Source organism: Arvicola amphibius, chromosome 4 (genome assembly GCF_903992535.2).
Source record: "Arvicola amphibius chromosome 4, mArvAmp1.2, whole genome shotgun sequence".
Taxonomy (NCBI): Eukaryota; Metazoa; Chordata; class Mammalia; order Rodentia; family Cricetidae; genus Arvicola; species Arvicola amphibius.
This window is the reverse complement of record NC_052050.1, coordinates 85,140,566-85,161,750: the sequence shown is the minus strand read 5'-3', so window position 1 is coordinate 85,161,750 and position 21,185 is coordinate 85,140,566. Positions and strand designations below refer to the sequence as shown.

General features: G+C 45.2%; 1 protein-coding gene across 2 annotated transcripts in view; it reads right to left on the bottom strand.

Moving 5' to 3' along the window:
• Positions 1–21,185, bottom strand: part of Dock2 (dedicator of cytokinesis 2) — a 414,772-nt gene that overhangs the window by 360,087 nt on the left and 33,500 nt on the right. For both annotated transcript variants that reach the window (XM_038325610.1, XM_038325611.1), the window contains exons 3-8: positions 20,000–20,040; positions 18,851–18,906; positions 17,920–18,016; positions 12,414–12,562; positions 5,856–5,991; positions 3,572–3,726 (exon numbers count right to left, since the gene is read on the bottom strand). In XM_038325610.1, the coding sequence (XP_038181538.1) occupies positions 3,572–3,726; positions 5,856–5,991; positions 12,414–12,562; positions 17,920–18,016; positions 18,851–18,906; positions 20,000–20,040 (634 nt within the window). The remainder of the gene's footprint in view (positions 1–3,571; positions 3,727–5,855; positions 5,992–12,413; positions 12,563–17,919; positions 18,017–18,850; positions 18,907–19,999; positions 20,041–21,185) is intronic.

The following is a 21,185-nucleotide window of genomic DNA, read 5'->3' as shown; positions in this document are numbered from 1 at the left end:
GAAAGAGCTTTAAGAGTTAAGTGGTGTGGGAAAAATTATACAGAGACCCAGAGCAAATGGGCCTTGTAGATCATTTGGGGATTTTTGACTCTCTCTTAAAACTAATGGAGGGAGCTGGAGAGATGGATCAGGGCTTATGAGCACTTGCTGCTCTTGCAAAGGACCCAGGTTTGGTTCTCAACACCCACATGCAGAAGTTCACATTGGCATGCAACTCCAGTTCCAGGGTAACTAATGCCCTCATCTGGACTCTGCAGGCATCTTCACAAACATGGTGTGGGTACAAATAGGCATACACATACACATAAAATAAACTTTTAAAAAATTCTGAAGTAATGGAAATTTAGTGAAGAATCGTATGAGGGAATGGTGACAACCCATTACTCAGCAATCTCCCAAGATTCAGGCATCATTATTTGCTATCTGACTACTACTGGCAATCACATACACCCATGTGGTGAGTACTACCGCTCTACCCAGGCAGGCCAGAAAGACTGAGGGGGCAGCACTAATATTACTTAGAAGCATAGTACACTTTACTGAGATGAGTCATTAGGTGTTTTATGCCATCTGGAAACATACAGTTGATGTTAAACAAATGCCCACTAATTTGAAGTAAGAAAATTAAAATAATAATATAACCAAATTCATTCTAGTAGGTAGCATAAAAGAATTCAATGAGGTGAAAGAAAACTGCCTTACTTGGAGTCAGTCTCTCTCTCTCTCTCTCTCTCTCTCTCTCTCTCTCTCTCTCTCTCTCTCTCTCTCTCTCTCTCACACACACACACCTTCCCTCCACTCAGATTGATATTTGCTTGTTTGTTTGAATAGTATTTGCTTGTTTGTTTAGAGTTTTGTTGTTTTTTTGCTTATTTTGAAAACAGTGAGTATTAAAGCCAGGGGCTTGTATAAGTGCCCAAGTACAAAGGTATACCCTCAGGCCTGTTGTTGCTGTTGTTGTTGATTTTCCCCAGAGTGGCCTTGAACTCACAATCCTCTTGCCTCAGTCTCCAGGATAGCTGAGACCACAAGTCCACTCCACCCAGCCAGCCTTACTCACAATCTTCACCAGAGTAGCTGGAACAAAACTGAAAGAAGGACACGGACCTAGAGCACATGGGGTCCAGCCTTCAATCAACCAATAGTCAAAACACAAGCAAATTAAGTGTATAATTACATTTTGTTTTCACTTTTGGTAAGAGCCAAAATTTTCAGTGGGATTGATAGCAAACTATCCAAGAAGGCTCTGTCAATAATATCTTAAGTGATTCCTCTGATTATTTATGGATTACTCATATTTAAGTACCTGGGTTCTGTCCAGTACCTTTCATCACATGTAGCAATCCCCTTTCTGACCAGCTTGCTGCATCTAAACAGCAGGCGCCAGCAACTTCCTTTGGAGAGAAATGTAATCATAAATAAGAAAAGCAATTTAGAGGACTGGACTGCTCCCATCCATTCTTGCTCAAGAAGAGCTGATGACAGAATCTGAAGGTTTGAGCCATTGACACAGGTGAGGAGGAGGAGGAAGGATTGTTCCATCCTCTTAAACTTTTGGGGACATAAGCTCAGTGCTGGCCTCATGCCCACGCTGCTACGTTTTTGTCCTACAAAAAAAAAAAAATCTATTTTCAATTTCCAGCCAGGTCTCTTTGGGCATCCTGGGAACCTGGCCACAGATGGTCCCGACATGGAAAGATCAGTACCAGACAACTTGTCTCCAGTTCACTTCTGAACCTCCACAGAAGAAGTCTTAACTCCTGCCTGGGACAGTAGGTTAACAGTGGTTAGAGTGGGCAGGAGTGGAGAGTGCAGTTTGAGGAAGAAAAAGAGCATCTAAGCCAAGTCAGACTAACACAGGGAATGGTCCAGGCCCCTCTTCTGTGCTTTGTTTTTTCCTGGTTAGCATTTTCACGATCTTGGTGCTTCCCTGCCCCCATTCCTGCTCTTCCTAAGGGCTGCCCTGTATCCCTGACACTCTCAAAGGCATCATTCAGACACATCCCATCGACCATATCATCCAGGGTGGTACATCAGGGAACACAGTAACCATCTCAATGATCTGTCGCCTCCCTCCACAAAGCTGGCTGAGGCCATCCATCACTGAGTGGACCAGGGGCCAGGCAACCTCACTGATGCAGATCCAAGTTGTCACGTATCTAAGAGACATGGGGGTTCTAACAGGGCTGTCAATACCCTTTTCCACAACTGCCTCTGGTGCAATTTTTAGGAGATAGCCAGGAACTCAGGGCACACGGGTCAAGGGCCCTAAAGGAGCAGAAACTAGTGTATTTCTAGTATCTACTGGGCGTGATCAAGTAAGTACCAAGTTCTAGTATCATATCCACTGAAACTGAGCCAGCTGAATAATAAGGCCTTAGATGTGTGATAAAGTCTAGCTTTCGACGAGAAGGGTGCTGAAACTCTGGTGGCAACCGTAAAAAAAAAAAAAATCTGAGTGGCAAAATTAAATGGAATATAATTTGTCTTTAGAGTCAGCTAGGCATAGATCTAAGCTTCAGCTCGGTCGTTTATAAACAGGTGTGACTTCAGGCATGTTTTCTGACCTCTTTGAGTTTTACCTTCTCACCGAAATTTCACTCTAGGTTCAAATGAGATCAAATATAGAGCTCGGTGCCGTCCTCCTACCTGAACAGCCCAGCCATGCTTCCTTCACCGTCTCTGGGAGAACCACTATTAGATAAAGCACCACTCCTCACTCGGCGCTGCCTGTGACTTCATCTAATTACCCTAACGTTGAACTAGGAAAATACCGTCTTCCATATAAACACGGAAGGATCATAATCCAGCTCCATTTTAACGTGTCAAACAGGAACTATTCCTCCAAAACCCCTACTGCATAGAAACAAATAAGGATCACCTGAGAGCAAGGATTGGCTGAGCCATAAGCACAGGGGAAGGGGATGAACGGGGCAGAAGGGAACAATCTTCAAGATTCCCAAAGGCGTTTCCCCTCCTTGAGCTGAGTCACCCAGAAGTTCCCTAGCTTCCTCCATTCCCAAGAGCAGTCAATGGCAGGCATTTATGAGGTTGCCCATTGGTATGCTGTACCCATATTCACCTGTGCTTTTCTCATTAAAGTCTGAAAGCAATGGCCCAGAGAGGTCAACGCTCACAGTTTGCAAACAGCCGACTCAGGCGTAAGTCTGTTTAGCAGCCTCATTAGGGTTAAGGAAAATCAAACAGCAGAATGAGTATGTGAGCTTTTGTGGAGGATTGAGATTTTCCACCATTCACTTCTCAGCTCCCATTTTAAAAACAGGTATTTTTATCCTACCCATTGCTACTTGTCTGAATCTTGCAATTTTTCATAACCAAGACACATTATCATAACCACAAACCTGCTGAGAAAAAAAAATCAGGGGGCAAATATCACTTCTGCCCAAATCCCACACCCTCCAAAGGAGTCCTTCCCACACTTTTATTGAAGCTGAGTTTCTTTTCTGGTAGGGACTACTCCACAAAGAAAGGTGACAGAAAAGATCCTCTGTGCACTGCCGAGTCCAGCTTCCCACAGGCCGAGAAGCCAGGATACAACGGACACACTGACCTTATGACCATTTGTTTGTTGGGGTCGTAGAGAGACATGAAGAGCTCAGCATCCTCCCCAATTCGGCACACAAAGTTTCTCACAAAGACGTAGAGGCTGTGGGTGGGAGATGAGGAAATCCGAGAATACATCCCGTAATCTGGCTGGTCTTTTGACTGAAGCATAGAAAGAAGAAGAAAAAAGGAAGATATTGTAACAAGTAACAAGTAACCCCAGTACCACGTAAAACAACAGAAACACTGTCTGGAGTATTAGGAGCCTATCCACTGTAAGCCAGAATAGTTGAGCATCCAGCCAGCTCGATCACCATAAGTGTCTGCAGTCTGAGGGTTGTCCCTTTGACCCTGCTTGCTTTCATCTTCCTATCCTGGGAGATGGTACCACTGACCCATAACTCTCCATATAGTTAGTGGCATAAAAAGCACAAGCTATAAAGGAAATCTGGAAGTGCTCGTGTGTTTGGTTAATTTCATGTCAACTTGACACCAAGCTAAAGTCAGTTGGAAAGAAAGACTCTCAACTGAGAAAAATCCCTCCATAAGATTGGCCCGTAGGCAACTCTGTCAAGAATTTTCTCTGTTGCTAACGGAGAAAAGAAGGCATAGCCCACCGTGGGCAGTGGTATCCCTGGGCAGGTGGTTCTGAGTTGTATAAGAAAGCAGGCTGAGCAAAGCCATGATGAACAAGCAAGGAAGCAGTGTTCCTCCGTGGCCTCTGCTTCTGTTCCTGCCTTGAGTTCCAGTCCTGACTCCCCTTGGTGAGGGAGTGTGTCCTGCGCATTGCAAGTTGCAATAGATCACAGCAATAGAAACCCTAACTAAGATATGGCTCTTAGTATCATTATGTGAGGTTGTACACTGGCAACTACCCAAACACTCTATAATCAGACAGCATGTAGACCATCAGTATGGCCAGAGATAAACACATCAACATTAGGCCAGCAATACACAGGCTCAACACTGAAAAAAGAACCAAAACAAATGTTCATTAGTATGCATACTCAAAGGATTTCCCAAAACAATATGCTAAGTTAAAAATGCCCAAGAAAAATAACACTGGATATTCTATTTAAAAGCTCTAGAAGAGTCAGAATGAGGAAGAGAATACAAATTATGGATTTCTGGGCTTGAATGAGGAAGGTGCATGAAGAAGTTTGTAAGGAAGATGGTAGCATTATCTGTATGCCAATTGTTGAGTGGAATATCCATCACCATGCATTACTAGCATCCACCTAAGTGAAGCTTAGAGATAGTGATTTTTACTACGTGAAAGCAAGTCCAAAATTGCAGTTGCTTTCCAATAACTCACAGCAATTAATCAGAGCCAAAGTCTATCCATCTTAATGAACTATACAGTTAGCAGAGTCATTCTGACACCGGGAAGCTCTACATTAGATTCTTCATTTCACTATCAAATCTATTTTTATGCACTTAAGCATGAATAATTTATTTTGATGCATTATAGTTTTGTTTGCAGGTGTCTTAAAAATAAGGTTTTAACTAAGATAAAAACACACAGCAGTTAAAGTGGCCGTGTTTAAATATAAACCAGGCTTAATCTTCCTTGAAGCCTTTTGCTGGCTTGCCATCCTACTTAGATTGACATCTGAGCTCTTTCCCACAATCCCCAGGCTGCTCTGGAGCCAGACTCTGCTGTCTACCTCTGCAAATTAGACCTTCCTTACAAACTTCTTCATGCACCTTCCTCATTCAAGCCCAGAAATCCATAATTTGTATTCTCTTCCTCGTTCTGACTCCCCACAGCTCACCGTGCCCCACCCACACCGGACTTCTTCAGAACTTACCTCAGTGCCTTTGCATTTGCTGCTTCCTCTACCTGGAGCACCTGCCACCAGATCCTCTCAGTACTGGTGGCTTCGACATTACTCTTTCACGCCTCCAAGAGACCTTTCCTGCCCAGTCCTCTCAAAACAGCCCCTGATTCACAGTGCCTACCTGATTGTCTTTTTATCACCAGCTACAATTAACTTTTAATCAATTAATTTACATCTTTGCTACCTTTCTTCTCTTCTTTCCTCTAGAACCTAAAAGCTCCAAGGCTGGGAAACATGCCTGGCGTTTAATTACTTGTGGGATGCATGCCTAATGACTTACAGATCTAAGTACAAAAACTTAATAAAGCCTACATTGCTGCTGATCATCTCAGGTTGTAGGACAGATGGCCCCTTGAAATCACACCGTATAGTCTACTAGCATGTTATTTGCAGTTTATAGTGTGCAAAATGTCAGCTTTGCTTGGCCAAAGCCTCCAGAGCAGAGCTCACCATTTCTTCTTTGATGCGCTCTGTGATTTTTTCAGTAGCCTCCTCGTGCGCATGGAACAAGCTGATGATGCTGGTGTTATCAGGGTCCAGTATGTTCCCATCTTCGTCTCTGACAATTAGATCAAGCTCAAGGATTCTGTAAGGCAAGAACCGGAGGTGACACTCACTGGAGAGGCCTTAGGGTGTGGTGTCTTTCACGGCAAAGCGTTGATTAAAAGCTAAAACCTCTACTAAGGGAACCTCTACTTAGGAGCAGATAAGGAAACTGATCAATAACGGGAAACTAGGTGGTGGAATTTATAAGTGTATCATTTCAGGGCTGGTGAGATGGCTCAATCAGGAAAATGCTCTTTTTCCAAGCAAGGGGACCTGAGCTAAATTCTCTGAACTCACAGAACAAAAGCAGGCATGGTGGCAGACACTTCTAACGCCAACGCTGGAGAAACAGACAGATCCCTAGAGTTCACTGGCTGTCCAGGCTAATCAACTTGATGAGTTGTAGGCCGATGAACGACCCTGTGTATAATAAATAAATAAGAACAGGCAGATGGAGCCTGAAGAATAACACTCCAGGTTGTCCTCTTGCCTGTGTCTCCCTCTGCACACACATCGTACCTGCATACATGAAAACATGCACACACAGATAGTGTATTTTGGCCTATTTTGCAAAATTATCTCCATGAACAAAATAAAGTGTGGAAAAATAGTGGATTTTATGTGAAATAAATCAAACCACAGAACACAGAACAATGACAAACCTAGCCAGATGTGTTTCCTAGTTGTATGTATAGTAGCCATGAGCAAAGATCTTATGCAAAAATAAGGACCAAACCGCAGACACGGGTTGCCCATGAGAAAAGCAGAGGGCCTGGGACTGGGAGACATGGAGTAGTCTAAGGAGACATATGTGGTGTCTCGGTTTGTTTAATGTTTCACTCCATACACACACACAGGTACTCAGATATTATTCAATAGTATATGGAAATGGTTGTTGAGGTAAAGCGATCTGAGATATATTGATTGCTACCCGCTGCCTGATCTTCAGCTGCTCAGCTTCCAGGCCACAAGCTTTTGCTTCTTTGGCACTGATCTGTGTCAACAGCACCTGTCACTCTGCCTGTCAACAGCACTGACAGGAAAGTCACAAACAGTAACTCTCTTCAGCTGGTACTACACTCACCACCCCCTCAGCCCTGAAAGGCAGGCATTGTTACTATTCCCATTTTACACCTTTAAAAGAGACTAAGAAGACAGAGCTAGTCAATTGTCTCAAAATCACAGTATCAATACAAGCTAACACAGCACCCTTCCTGCACTCTGAACCCGTACGGTAAACTGTTCTGCTCTTAGGAGCAGTGTATGGATAGGGCTGGGAGGAAGGGCGGGTTGGCAGATTGTAACGTGAAGCTCCTCTTGCATTTGATGCTGGTCAGAGAGTTTCAATCATCCGTGCTTAGAAGAACGGTTCAGAGAAGGCCAACAGTCATCTTGTCGGGCTCCGTTACAAAGTACTAGACTTCAGAGGCATATCAAGGGTAAATGAAGGAGATTACAGCTTCCTCTTACTTAAGAACCAGAATTGGAGGCACACCTTGCATCGCATCCAAATACAAACAGGAGGGAGCCAAGGATCACCGATTTGGACGTTCATTAGGAAATTAACTCCCAGCTACATATGACTCATAACATTGCCTGCCCATGCTGCCCAGAGAGCGATGCCAAGGGGGCTAAATGCACTCAGCTAATACTGAGCAGAGAGGCTCACGTGACCTCGGAAAAGATGGAGCAGAGCCGATACATAATTTAGCCTCGAGATCTCTCTAGCTCTTCCCTTCAAAACTGATCAAAGGTGATTCAATTCTAAAAAGGATGAATAAAACATCCTCCCAGGTCCAGCTGTCTTGAGACTTGGAGAGCTCAGTTGAGGATTCCTTGTTGCTTGGATATGGAACAGCTTGTTCACGGTCATTCTCCCTCGGAACCTGGGTGCAGCCGGGGCTGTCTTTCAGGTGGACCCCACTATGCTGAATCAACGTCTTTTCATTTGGGGGAATGGGATGTTTTGATGCAGTCTCCTCAGAGGGGAGCCCCATTGCTCTCTTCTGGTCAAGAAAGCAAGACTACAAACCTGAGGAGGGGTACAACAGGAAATCTCCCACCCCATAAATAGTTTTAAAAGAAAGAGAATAAAGGAAACCTGAACTAGATTTTGCCAGGCTCACCGTGACACTCCAGGCTTCCTTCCCAGCACCCGCTGCATTCACCACTCATTTCCCTGACTGCTGCTCGGAGACTCTCGTAACCACTTGTGTTACTCAAACCGTCTGGTTGTTGTGACCAAATACTTGTGGAAACAGCTTTCAGAGATGAAGGATGTGCCTTGGCTCACAAGTTCATGGTGGGTATGCAATGATGGGGTAGTGCAGTTCATATCATGGTAGCCATGAAGGATAGAAAAGGGGATCCAGGATGGGACGAGGGTAAGATGTAGCTCCCAAGGACACACCCCATAGAGAAATACTTCCCTTCCTCACCTTCCAATAATGCTGCCATACTATGAATATGTCAAGAAATTAGTAATCAGAGCCATCAAGATCCCTAGGAACACCTTCACAGATATGCCTGGACTAGTGTTTTATTAATCCCCCAGGCGTTTATTAACCCAATCAAGTGACAATCAAGATTAACCACTGTGGGCTGGAGAGATGGCTCAGTGGTTAAGAGCACTGGCTGCTCTTCCAGAGGTCCTGAGTTCAATTCCCAGCAACCACATGATGGCTCACAACCATCCGTAATGAGATCTAGTGCCCTCTTCTGGCGTGCAGGCTTACATGGAGGCAGAATGTTGTATACATAATAAATATATAAATAAATCTTTAAAAAAAAGATTAACCACTGTGACACTTCACCTAGTGTTCTAGTTTGCTTTAACTGTCAACTTGACTGCCTAGGAACTTCCTAGAGTGGGTTGGCCTATGCCAGTGGTTCTCCATCTTTAGGTCATGACCCTCCCAGGGGTTGCTTCTAAGATATTTACACTATGATTCATAACAGTAGGAAAAATACAGTTACAAAGTAGCAACGAAATAATTTTATGGTTGGGGGCAACCACAACATGAGGAACTGTATTAAAGGGTCTCAGCACTAGGGAAGTTGAGAACCACTGGCCTCTGGTTATGTCTGTGGGGAACTATCTTGATTACTAATTGGTGCAGGAGGCTGCAGTCCATTGTGGGTAGCACCATGCCCAGACAGGTGGTTCTGCCCTGTATAAGAACCCTAACGAAGTATGAACCTATGAGTGAGCCAGAAAGCAGAATTCTTGATTTCTGCTTCAGGTTCCTGCTTGAGCAGCTGCCTGAAATTTTCACAATGATGGACTGTGCCCTAGAAACCCTTTCCACTTTTGAGTTGCTTTCGGTGAGGGTTTATCATAGCAACAGAGAGGAACCTGGAACACCCAGTGTGTAACTTCTGCTAGTCTTGTTTGTCAGGGCATCCGCTTTGCTTCCTTCATCCCTTTTGCCTATGTCCACTCCACTCTTGAGAGTAAGTCTTCTTACTGTCTCTTTGCTTCTCTGTCTCGCTCACTAAGTCATGCAGCCGCTTGGAGGAAGAAGAACACAGCCCCTAAGCACTTGGACCCTGGAATTATACTCCCAGCTTGGCTGCCCCTGGAGCCAAAGCACCAAACACTCTGTGAGCCTCAGTTTCCTCATCAGAGAAATGGTGATGGTGATGGTGATGGTGATGGTGATGGTGATGGTTATGGTGATGGTGATGGTATCCACCTTCTAAACTCATTGTCGTGATGAGCTGAATGTGGATGGTGGGGGGTGATTAAAATATTCCTGCCAGATAGAGAGTGCTCAGAAAGTTACCATCAGTGCCCACTCACTTCTTGTTGTCATTTCTGTCTTACATGGAGGTTATATTAAACATTGTATAAGTCTGTACCCAAAGACACTACCCTACATACGATGGAACTCAGTATCTGAACAATGGAATGGGAGACTCTTAACATCTTTCCAGGACTCAGATCCAGTTGCTCTGGTGAGCTTTTTGCTTCCTTGAAGTTCTGTCCAGATTCTAGCCTCCTGGATGCAAGGAAGATATCCATCCTACACAGGAGCCACAAGCCCAAGATACTAGGGCAACAGTAAAGTGCCCAGTTCTCTTACTTCCAACTGAAGCAGCAGGCAAGAGAGACAAGAAACAAAGGACCCCTTAGTTTAGGCTCCGTTGTGGGCCATCTCTCACTTCCCCCAAAGGGAATGGTTGAAAATGAAGACACCAGACAGGGCTAGTGGCTGTTCTGGAGGGGAGCCTAGCTCAGGGTGAGCTGCCTTCCTCTTCCTTCCCCTCGCTGTTACCCTCTACTCATCCCGTTATCATTGTGAGAAAGCCTCCCAAGCAAAAAATCAGAGATGACTAAGGCAGTGATGGTTGCAGAAGGACTATGGTGTGAAGAAAGGCAGGACAGAGCCAATGATTGGCTACTTCAGATGCTCAGGGGCTGCAAGAATACTTACCATAGCCAGAGGGGCAGTAAGGGAGGGAAGAGGACCTTCTATAAATGACCGTCATTTCTACCACCCTAGACCTTCTCGGGAGACTCACTGAGGAAATAACATCTGAAGGTTATTCTGCAGAGCAGAAAACACCTTCAGTTCCCACATGCTCGGCTGCAGCTGTGCTCAGCTGAAGACACGAGCACACCCATGGCGGAAGCAGCTGCACGGCGAACCCTATCACTGAGGGATGACATGCTGTGAAAACAGATTTGGACACACTTCCAAGATGCCATCAGGGAACCAGCAGAGGGACGGGCTTCCAGCATGGGAAGCAGGTGGACACTGGCCTCATCTTTCTGCACTGGAGCCTTATCCTGGTGAACATGATGAAGGAAGAAGAGTCTGACTGCTGAGTAGTGTCTTCCTATTCTCTAGAGACTTCCTTCAGGCCCAGGGTTCAGGCCCCTCTCTGCGCTCTCTGAACATGCCATGATCTCTTATGCCCCATTTGTGTCAGCTTAAAACATCTTTACCCTTCAAGACCGAAGGACCGTCTCCTCCAGGGAGCTTCTCCTAGCGTCCTTCTCCAAATCTCTGAACAACATTCTTGCTTCCTAAGTTACCAAATTCATGGCAATACACAGCCGTTCATTCATAGCATACTAACTGGACTGTGGCCCCTGGTATCCCTTAATAGATAGGGACTTTTATTTCTGCAACACACACACATAGTAGGAAATCAATCTAATTACAATTGCTTCACACATGTATGTTGGAATAAGTGAAAATATACATAGGAATTTGAAGGGCATTCATAAAGCTGAAAGGGGAGAAAGGCTTTATAGTTTTCCAATGTAGCATAGGTCTACACCCCATAGGTCTACACCCCATAGGTCTACACCCTGGGGGTGACATTTTCTAGCTATCCAACTCTCAACAACTAACTTCACTTTTTTTAAAAAAAATTGAGTTGTGTTATTTTTAATTGGTGTCCATATGTGTATGCATATGCATGTATATGTGTGACTACAGGGGCTCTCAGAGTCCAGAAGAGAAAGTAGGATCCCCTAGAGCTGGAGTTGTAAACAGTTGTGAGTCACCATGTATATGCCGGGAGCTAAATTGGCATCCTATGCAAAAGCAATGGATGCTTTTATGCATGTATGTATGTATGTATGTATGTATTTTGACAGGGTTTCTTTGTGTAGCCCTGGCTGTCCTGGAACTCATTCTGTAAACCAGACTTGCCTTGAACTCAGAGATTATCCTGCCTCTGCCTCCTAAGTGCTGGGATTAAAGGCGTGTGCCACCACCGCCCAGCTACAATGAGTGCTCTTAACTCCAGAGACATCTCTCCAGCCCCAACCTCCTGTCTTTAACCTCCTCAGTTCCTTCCTCTAAATTGAAGACCAAAATGGGGATAATAAAACTACATGCCCTACAGAGTTATTAAAAGAGCTCAGTGAAGCAGTGTCTGTAAGACACTTGCCACACAGCCTGGTGTTAAAGACGCGCCAATCGAGTGTTAGTTCCGACACTAATATTATTGCTATTAGTGTCAGTGGATAACCTCGCCTCGTCAGTTGGTTTCATTTTCTCCATAATGCCAGAGCATTCCAATTGCAACCAACCCTTGCTTCTATTCCCATTTGGTAAACACCTTTGTCACTGTGTGAACTAGCTGGAGGCATGTGGCTTGGATGACTCCAAATGGGGAGCTAACCCTCACACCAGGAGTTAAAGGAGAGCTCTATTCACTCAGAGGTAAAGTGGCATCAAGCCGAAAGTGAATGAGCACGGCCGCATTCCCCGTCCCTCGGAAGTAGGTTAAATAGTGTCCTAAATCTGCGCGGTACCCAGTAATAGAGACTGGATATGCAAGCCTCCACTCTGCCTGCATGCCCCCAGGTCCCAGGGTGTAATAACACCGACACACATGCAGGGCTAAGGTAACAGCCTTCTCCCAAATAGAAAGTGGCAAACTCCAACTCTAAAAATGAAACTGGCTGGGGAAGGGGAGGAGATTTTCAGAGGCAAGAGGTACTTGTTGCCATAGTCGATCTTGGATGTGACTTTCTGCTTCAGTTCCTTCAGCTCATCCTTGGGTAGCGTTCCTGAGAGGAGCTGGGACCGCCATTCCATCAGGTCGTACATCATGGACTGCACTTGGAGGAAGCGTTCCTTCTTGCTGGCCTAGGAGATGGAAGCAGTGATGAATACCTACCCATACCAAAGGCATTTAGGAAGCTAGACCTCGGTGTGTGTGTAGGGTACAATCAGACCTCTCTCCAGCCTTGCCCAGTGTGTGGAGACAGAGTGATACTCAGCTACCAATACATTCCTTCTCCTTGGGCCACTAGACTTTCCAAAGCAGAAGCAATCCCACTCACTTCTCATTAAATACAAAGAAACAAAAAATCCTCTAACAGCCAGGGCTGGAAATATGGCTCAGCAGTTGGAATTAACACTTGCTGCTCTATAGAGGACCTAGGTTCGATTCCCAACATACAGAGTGACCTCTCTTCAGGCCTCTGCTGGAACAGATGAGCATGTAGTACACAGACATGAATAGAGGCAAAACAGTCACACACATAAAATATAAGTAAAAAAAATAAATCTAATATCAAAAAGCTGATACTCAAAGACAATCCATTTTGCAAATATTTCCTTCCATTCATTTTGGTAAATATGCAAAATAACTAAAGAAACAAAGAAAGTTAGTTTTCTGACTTGCATCCAAGAGCGGTGTTGCAATTTGAAGACAAAAATGGCATGTACTAAATGTTTGGTCCTCACTGATGGCTCTTCTTTGGGAGGTGGGTCATCAGAGGTTATATCAAGTCTCTGAGCCCACACTCCCACCCCCTGCTCCCTGTCTATCATGATGTAGAGAGCTCTTCTCCTCCAAGTGTTCCCACTGCGAAGATGCCATGCCAAATCACAGAACTAGATCTAATGACTGAAGCCATGAGCCTAAAGGAATCTCTCTACCCTAAGTCATTTCTCCTGGGCATTTGGTCAAGGTGGGAGTGGGGGAATTTACAATACAAAGGGGCTTGTCGTACAGGACTGTCATCACGAACACCTGCTATAATGGAAGCTCCAGAGCTCGGGTCCTTTAAGGCAGGGAACCAGGACTGTTTCTCTGATAGAAGGGGCTGTTGTTAGGGCACCATTCCCTAAGACATGGCTTCAGTGGGATGCAGGATAGGTGGACAAAGATACAGTGTCAAGTCACCCTGACCCATCATGTAATCCCCATCTTCTTTGCAAGCTGTTTAACAGAAAAAGAAAGGCATGGTTTCCTCTCACATACTTATTATCATGTGCATTTTTATATGTATATTACAGATGTGTGGGTATATGAATGCAGACACGTCTGTACCATGGTATGTGTGTAGAGGTCATAGGGAGCCTTCGGCTGCTGCTCCTCTCCTTATACAGTTTGCCAAGAGTCTCTTGCAGTTTGTCCTGCTGTGTGTGCCAGGCTGGCTGGTCTGGGAGCATCCAGGGATCCTTTTAAATCTACTCCGTCTCACATTAGCAGTGCTGGGACTGCAGATGATTCTTTATGAGTACGAGGATTCATACTCGGGTCCCCTTGCTTTCCCAGCAAGCAATTTTATCCACCAAGCCGTCTCTTCAGCTCAGTTCATCTTTTAACAGAGAAAGGAGGTTTGGGACTCAGAGCTTTTTGACAGGTACTGTGTAATAAGCTCCTAATAATAACGCTCGGTTTCGGTTTCCTTCCGTTGTTGTCTTGGTTGCTTGTCCCGTTGCTGGGGTAAAATCCCCTGACAAACAGCAACTCAAGGGAGGGAGGACTTATTCCTATTCATAATGCAAAGCGCCGTCCAGCATGGCAGGAAAGTTAAGATAAGCGGAGCTTGAAGTGGCTGGCCACATCTCACGCGCAAGGGGAGAGTAGAGAGCAGAGGATGCATACAAGGGCTCAGTTTACTGTCTCCATTTTATGCAGTCCGGGAACCCCTGCCCAAGAAAGTGTTCTAACACTGAGGTCTTGGCCCGTGTTTTTACTGCATTTATTGGCACAGTCTTCTAACTGTGCCAAGTACTTTCACCTCTCCCTTAGGAAAAGTATGGAGATATAATGAAAAACATATATATTTGGTCTTTGTCTCTGGTCTGGGGCAGTGCCCATAAAGCCCTTAAAACATACTGAGCACTAAGAATGTCTTTTATGGCTTTTGAAAGAGCTCCTATCATCCATTGGTGGTTTTGTGCTAACAATACAATTTTGGTGGACCCCTAGTAGCTTCAGAATGGGGCCTGGTGACCAGAAAAAAAACAGCCACATAATTGATTGGGGGGGGGGGGCGTCAGAACTTTCAGCCCTACTCTGAGCTACCTTATCTCTCCAACGGCAGATGATATGATGCGTTGAGTCTATGAAATGCAACTTTAATTAAGACTCTTGAGCAATGAGCTGGAGGAGCATCCCAGGCAGAGGGCACTCATGTACTGACAGGTGGGTTTGCTAGAGAGTACATGACTGCTCTACCTGTCTCTTCCATCAGGCTGACCCAGGCTTTATATCTTTTATAACAAAGTTGTCATCTTAAGTGTAGCACTTTCCTGATATCCTGGAAATTCTAATGAATTATGAAACCTACAGTGAGAAGGGGGTCACCCCGGTGGGGAGAGGCAGTGAGAATCCCTCAGTCCGTTGTCAATGGCAACAGAAATGCAGATGGCCTGGGGACCCTGGCTGTAACTAACATCTGAAGTGAGGGCCGGGTTAAAGAGTCGAAGGCCAACTCTAGGCAATCAGTGGCTAGCTGAATTGTCATGCATGCACTCGGCTTAGAGTAATCAGAAATGTGACATTGGGATGGCAGGGCGTGCTGTGACATTCTTCATGTGAATTATCTACTAAAAGGATATCCAAATTAGTTATTAAGTGTCACATATACGCCGTGCAGATATAGCAAAAGTCACAATAATGAAATAACTAATGCTTAACTATTTCTACTGTAGGACAGAGGACGTGGTTGACTTGCCATGGAACCATTTCTTAAAGGAAAATGTCAGATTCCCACAGTACCTATGCAAAGATGTTTTAAAGAGAGTAATGGAGATGAAGAAGAACTCACTCAAGCCACAAGGATACTGTTTGCTCCTTTGCTTGTGTAAAGACGATTTGAGTGACACCCCCCTCCAAGTGCCAGTGACCATGCCAGGGGGACTGCAGTCAGCAATGGAGCTTATGGAGTTCAATTTACTGAATAACAAAGCTAAACCCTGGAGAGGCTAAGCCCCAGGGGAGGAGCAGGGTTGTATCCAGAATGACCCTTGCTTCTTCTGCTGTGCTTCCTCGTGTTTGCTGCTGCTGTCTGTGTTCCTGCTGTATTTGGCACGGCGTGGTTACGATGTGAACAGATCCCACTGTATCTGGTATAGTGAAGATGACTTTTATAAGAACAATGACAATTAGTTAGAGCTATGATTTAATTGGACTTTCTGAGTTAGCCTAAAAGATACACATGGTTAGGACAGCTAGTAAAGATGACTAGAGTAATGGTATAGGTTATTCTGCCCATTGCTCTGATAAGAGATACAGGAAAGACACACACAGGCTAAAAGTAACCTTCGCCTTTGTTAGATGTGAGATTTGTAGAGGATAAAAATATATGTAAACAAGAAAGCTTTATGCATGATAGATCCAAGAATTCTGGCTGTGAGAAGGCAGGCTGGGGACTAAAGAGAACAGTTATGTCCCTAGTTATGTCCCTACACCCAAGGTTAGGCCTCAGTTCCTTGGTCATGTAGCTTACAGAACTAATCACAGGCCCAGGTGTGAACCTCGAGAAAAACAAAGTTGTGAAAGGAAATTAAATGACTCTGTTATGTGTAAAGAAGAACAGATGGTTAGCTGACCACTCTTTAAGGGTTCTCCAGAGTAGAAAAGAGAAATCTGTACGTACGCTGGAACTGCAAACAGCTGCCCGTTACTACAAAGGGAGCTGGCGGAGACATAGCTTGCTTAAAACTTTGTTAATCAGTTATAAAAAAAAATTATTGCTTTGGGGTGAAGAAAAAAATGTTTAACTACATGTGGAAGGAGAGCACAACTTGTGATCTTCATGTGATTTCTTCTTATGCAAAATTGTGTAGTTTGCTTTTGGAAAATAGGTAACTTGTGGTTGTGGGGTAATCTTTTCCTGCATAGGAACCTTTGTTTTGTAGTTGGAGGTATAAAAGGAGTAAGAGAAAAACAAGAGAGAGGAGAAGAAACTAGGAGAAGGAAAGACGTAAAGGGGAACATCGGAGAAGAAGAAAACGGATAAGATCGGGAAAGATGGAGACAGGGAAACAACTGGAAAGAAGAAGAAAAAGGAAGACAAAGAGGTAAAAGAACAAACAGAGTAGGAACAACCAGCAGAGAGAAAAATAAAATGAAGAACTAAGCTTTGACCCGTGTGTGTCTGTGCATCTGCTCCAGTAGTTCCTGTCCACATCTCCTCTCCAGTTTCTCTGGGCTGCTGAGAGCCGGCCCTCACAGCAGCACACAGGTTTCATGTGTTAGACTTTTATCCCAACTGCGAGCTTCTAAGGGTCAAAACTTAACCCAATTATGGGTTTTTTAGAGGAGAGGTTTTGGGAATGGGCTTAGGATTAGACGAGGGCAGTAGGATGGAGTCCCAGTGATTGACAAGATAAGGGAGAGCCATCAGATAAACACACGCACGCACCTTCCCTGTGCCTTGCTAGGTTGATGTTCAGCACAGGTCTGGATATCTGCCATCAATAATGTCTCTTTGTAAGTCAGACTGCCTCGGGTGCTTCCATAGAGCGGTGAAAGGCAGAAAAACATGTACCCCAAATTTTACTGAAAACCTTTGGAAAGCTTATAGAATTAAATGTGCTAATCACTATGGTTAGGCGATTTCCGTAGGGGTGTCAATATTTATCACAGAAGGTGGGTCTCCAGACAGCGTGCACACACCAGTAGGTGTGCATCGGGCTATAACAAATTTGCAGTAAGCCTTGGTTGACATTTTCCCTCTCAGCCTAATCATTTGGTTAGCTAATTGTTTTCATTGGGAGCTTTGACGCATCAAAGGAGGATTTTAAATTAAATTTGCTTTGAAACAGAAAAGAACACATGAAACGTGGCCTTTGTTTTTTTTCAGGGTCAAAGCCTCTTTGTGGATCTGAAGACAACAGCCATCAGTTAATTAATATATGACAAGAGTATATTTCAGGATGTCAGCAGAGCACCAAGGCAGATCCCCCGAGAATATTAAAGAGGCGGGTTACTAAGCCTGGAGGATTTGCTTTATAAACAGACATCAAGGCAATTCACGTGCAAACCCAAGTTCAACAGTGTTTGCACCTGTTTAAAATACACAAGGCTCCCACCTGATCTCAATGACGATAGACATCGCTGCTAGCTGTGTGGCTTCAAAGGACACACATAACCTCTTTGGGTCTCAATGTCCTCCCTCTTCTGTGCTCCCTTTCTGTGGCCCAAAGCTCCACTAAGGGCTAAATGCCCAACTTAAACCAAGGAATGGGTTGTATCTCACCACATAGAGCTGCTTCCAGATGCCTCCCCACTCCCAGAGCGTCGTCGTCACTTCCTGTGCCAGAGGGATTTCTGCAGGAATGATGTTCTCTATGTTCCTATGTAGGGTGGGAGAGAATGAGGGGTGGAATTGAGACCCAAGTGCAAAAGAGAGAAAGGGCTGGGAACTTTGTGGTAAGCTGCAGCTATGGAGAAGAGGAGGCTTGCAGAGACGCCACCGCCGGCAGCACGGGCTGCACCATGCAAATATATGGAATTTCTCTCTGCATGGCCTCCTTGGTGGGGGAGGTCCCTCATGCTCACTATTCTAGTCAAATCTATTTTAATGAGGTCCGAAGGCAGCTACTAGCGAGAAGTCGGATTCTCCAAACTGACTAATCCCCCCTCAGAATCAGATTCCTGCTAGAATCAATTTGGATTAGCTCCTCATGGAGAGAAGACATGAATACACACAGCCACACTGCAGTTGAATGAGCTGGGCCCTGCACATCTGCCAGCTCAGATGGCCAAAGCTAAGTAGAGAAAGGCTTCCATGAGCCAGGAGCATCCAGCCTGGCAAGTAATACAAGGACTTCTGTGTGTATGTCGGGAGGTGAGGGTCCACATGTGTGCTTTTTCTATAGAAGCCAGGGGACCTCAAGAGACCGTTCCTCAGGGTCAACCTCCTCCCTTTGCTTTTCGTGGCTTTACTTTTGTTTTGAGACAGAGTCTCCCGCTGGCGTGGACCTCGACAAGCAGGCTAGGCTAGGCTAGGTGGCCAGAGGGACCCAGGGACCTGGCTGTCACCCCAAACCTCAGCACAGGGATTACAAGCACATGACACCATGCCCAGCTCTTTTCATGCATGTTCTGAAGGAACTGCACTCGGCTTCTCATGCTTGCCAGGAGGGCACTCAACCAGCCGAGTCTCTCACCCAGGTCCCCACAAGTACCTTCTTTTCTCCACCGTCACTTCCTTGACATGGATAAAGGACGTAGGGAAAATGCCCTGTAGGAAACAAAATTAAACAGACTGGAAGACACAACACAGAAAAATAGTCGACTCCTTGTCTGCCCAGGTTTTGTTTGTTATCCACTAAGCTACTGGATTTTGAAATCATCAGACTTCAAAAGAACAATCAGGGTCGGATGGAGCAGGCATAGACGCCAAAGCCATATGCGTAGGTCGGTCTGTTGTTTATGCTACATCCCAAAGGATACTTCAGTACCGTCATGGGCACTTATCCTCTCAGGCGAGCAAGAAGGGAAATCAATAGAAGAGAAGTCTGAGTCTCTCACTTGCAGAAACAAGGACTCTGCTTCTCCCCTCCCTGCCCTTTTCCAGGGAATCAGCAAGCCTTAAGCGGAGGTTGGGGTGACCCCTGTTCCGAAATTGGGGGATCCCTGGGTCTGAAGCAAGTCTTTGGCTTTACTTGAGCGTCTAGGATGTGAAACCTCTCCTGTTTGGGTTTAACTCACTGTTCTTTGAGAGGGCAGGGCAGGATTGTGCCACCCCGAGCATCAGGGAAAAATGCTTTCTAAGCATGTTCCTAAGCAACTTCATCAGTTGCTTGGAAATTCCTCTGTGAATTCAAGCCTCGTGCATGGTGAGGACATGCAGCTACTTTGCTGAACACCAGTTGAGAAAAATGAAACAGGCAAAGAAAGTGGCTGCTGTCATGGAGATGACATGACAGAGCGGCTCCATCGTCTGCAAGGGCACCTGGGCCTGTCCTTTCATGTCGCATGGGGAGATGAGTGAGTGCCCACACGATGCTGAAGGGAAGAGCAAAGACCAGCTTCAACTGCGAAGTGCGCCATTTCCTGGGGACCCCAGGGAGGGGAAATCATAAGCAAATGACATGTTAGCAAAGGCCACAAGGACAAGAGGGTGCCAGAAACCACCTTAAAGAATGGGGGAGGGGGAAGGAGGGAGTAGAGGCAGAGTATGCACAGTAAGGCATAGCAGTGGGCTCCGAGAGTACAGATATAGAAGAAAGGAATGGATTCACTTTGCTGAGGAGCAGTGCAAGGAAAGAAGAGGCTGCAGGGACAAGTGAAGACATCCTTCATTGTCCCAGATGAAAGCAGAGTAGCCTTACCTGCGACACTTTATGCTTTATGAGGTACCCTCTGTACCAGTCTGCAAAGAGAAAACAAAGGCAAAAGTCTTTCATTTCCTCTGCATTTTTTGCTAGCTAGTCTGCTCTGCTTTTCTCTGTTTGTCTTCACCTAGTAAAGAAATGGTTGCAATTCGCTTTAGACCTGTGGTACAGATCAAACCAAGAAGCCCACAGCATGAAATACGTTTTGGTCACCATCATCTCAAAGCACCATCTACAGGTACAAGGTTTCATTAACATACTGGCATAGCTCCCCTTCTCCTTTTGAGAAGGCCACCAGTGCCCTGGACCCCCATGGTCCCAAGTGACTTTTAAGAGAGGTCTCAGCACCCATCTTGCAGACAGATGCCTCAAACCCACAAGCCAGGCTTCCTTTCCTCATTTACCCACTGATAGTTTGCACCTCCTGACTTAGGCATGGAAAGGTTCATGAACCTGGGCGATCATCTTAAAATAATATGGACCGTTCTAACAGCAGCAAATAATATCTAAAATGTGGTTTTCAGAAGTGAGTTATTACCAAACACATACATTGGTGAACAGGTAGAGGGTTGGGGACATTAAAGGATTTCTCCCCTTTGCAGGACTGTAATTAAAAAAAAAGAAGAGAAAAGAAAAAAGGAAAAGAAAAGAAAGAAAAACAAGCAAGCTCAATTAACCGAAATCCAAATGACTCAGAGTCCTCTAACAAAATGAGAGAGAGTTCTGCATGCTGTAATGAGTCCACTGGCCTTTGAAGTGATTGGAGCACAGCCACGTGGTAGCATTTGTCATCTTCGTAAATAAGAAGCACCTGCCAAGTGCCTCATTAACAGACCCTCATTATTGGGCTGACAGATTGTCACCGGAATATATTCTCAACAGACATTCACACAAGCGCCCCCCAAAATGACCGAGATGCAAAGTTGCTCTCCCAGCCATGGCCAGCTTGAAGGTCAGCAGCAAGGGAAGTTTCGGAGCTGTGGTAATCCCTAGAGAACCTATTGTGAGTGGCAGAAAGTGAAAGAACGGGGAAAGGACACAGGGAAAAAAAAACAGAAGGGAAATTAGGGAAGTAGTGGAGGAAGAATCTGGAGTCTAGAATGAAAGCGTTCTTCCAGGAGCTGTTCCGCTCTAAGCCTTTCCATCTTCTTGACAACCATATGGGGCAGGAATCCTCATTATT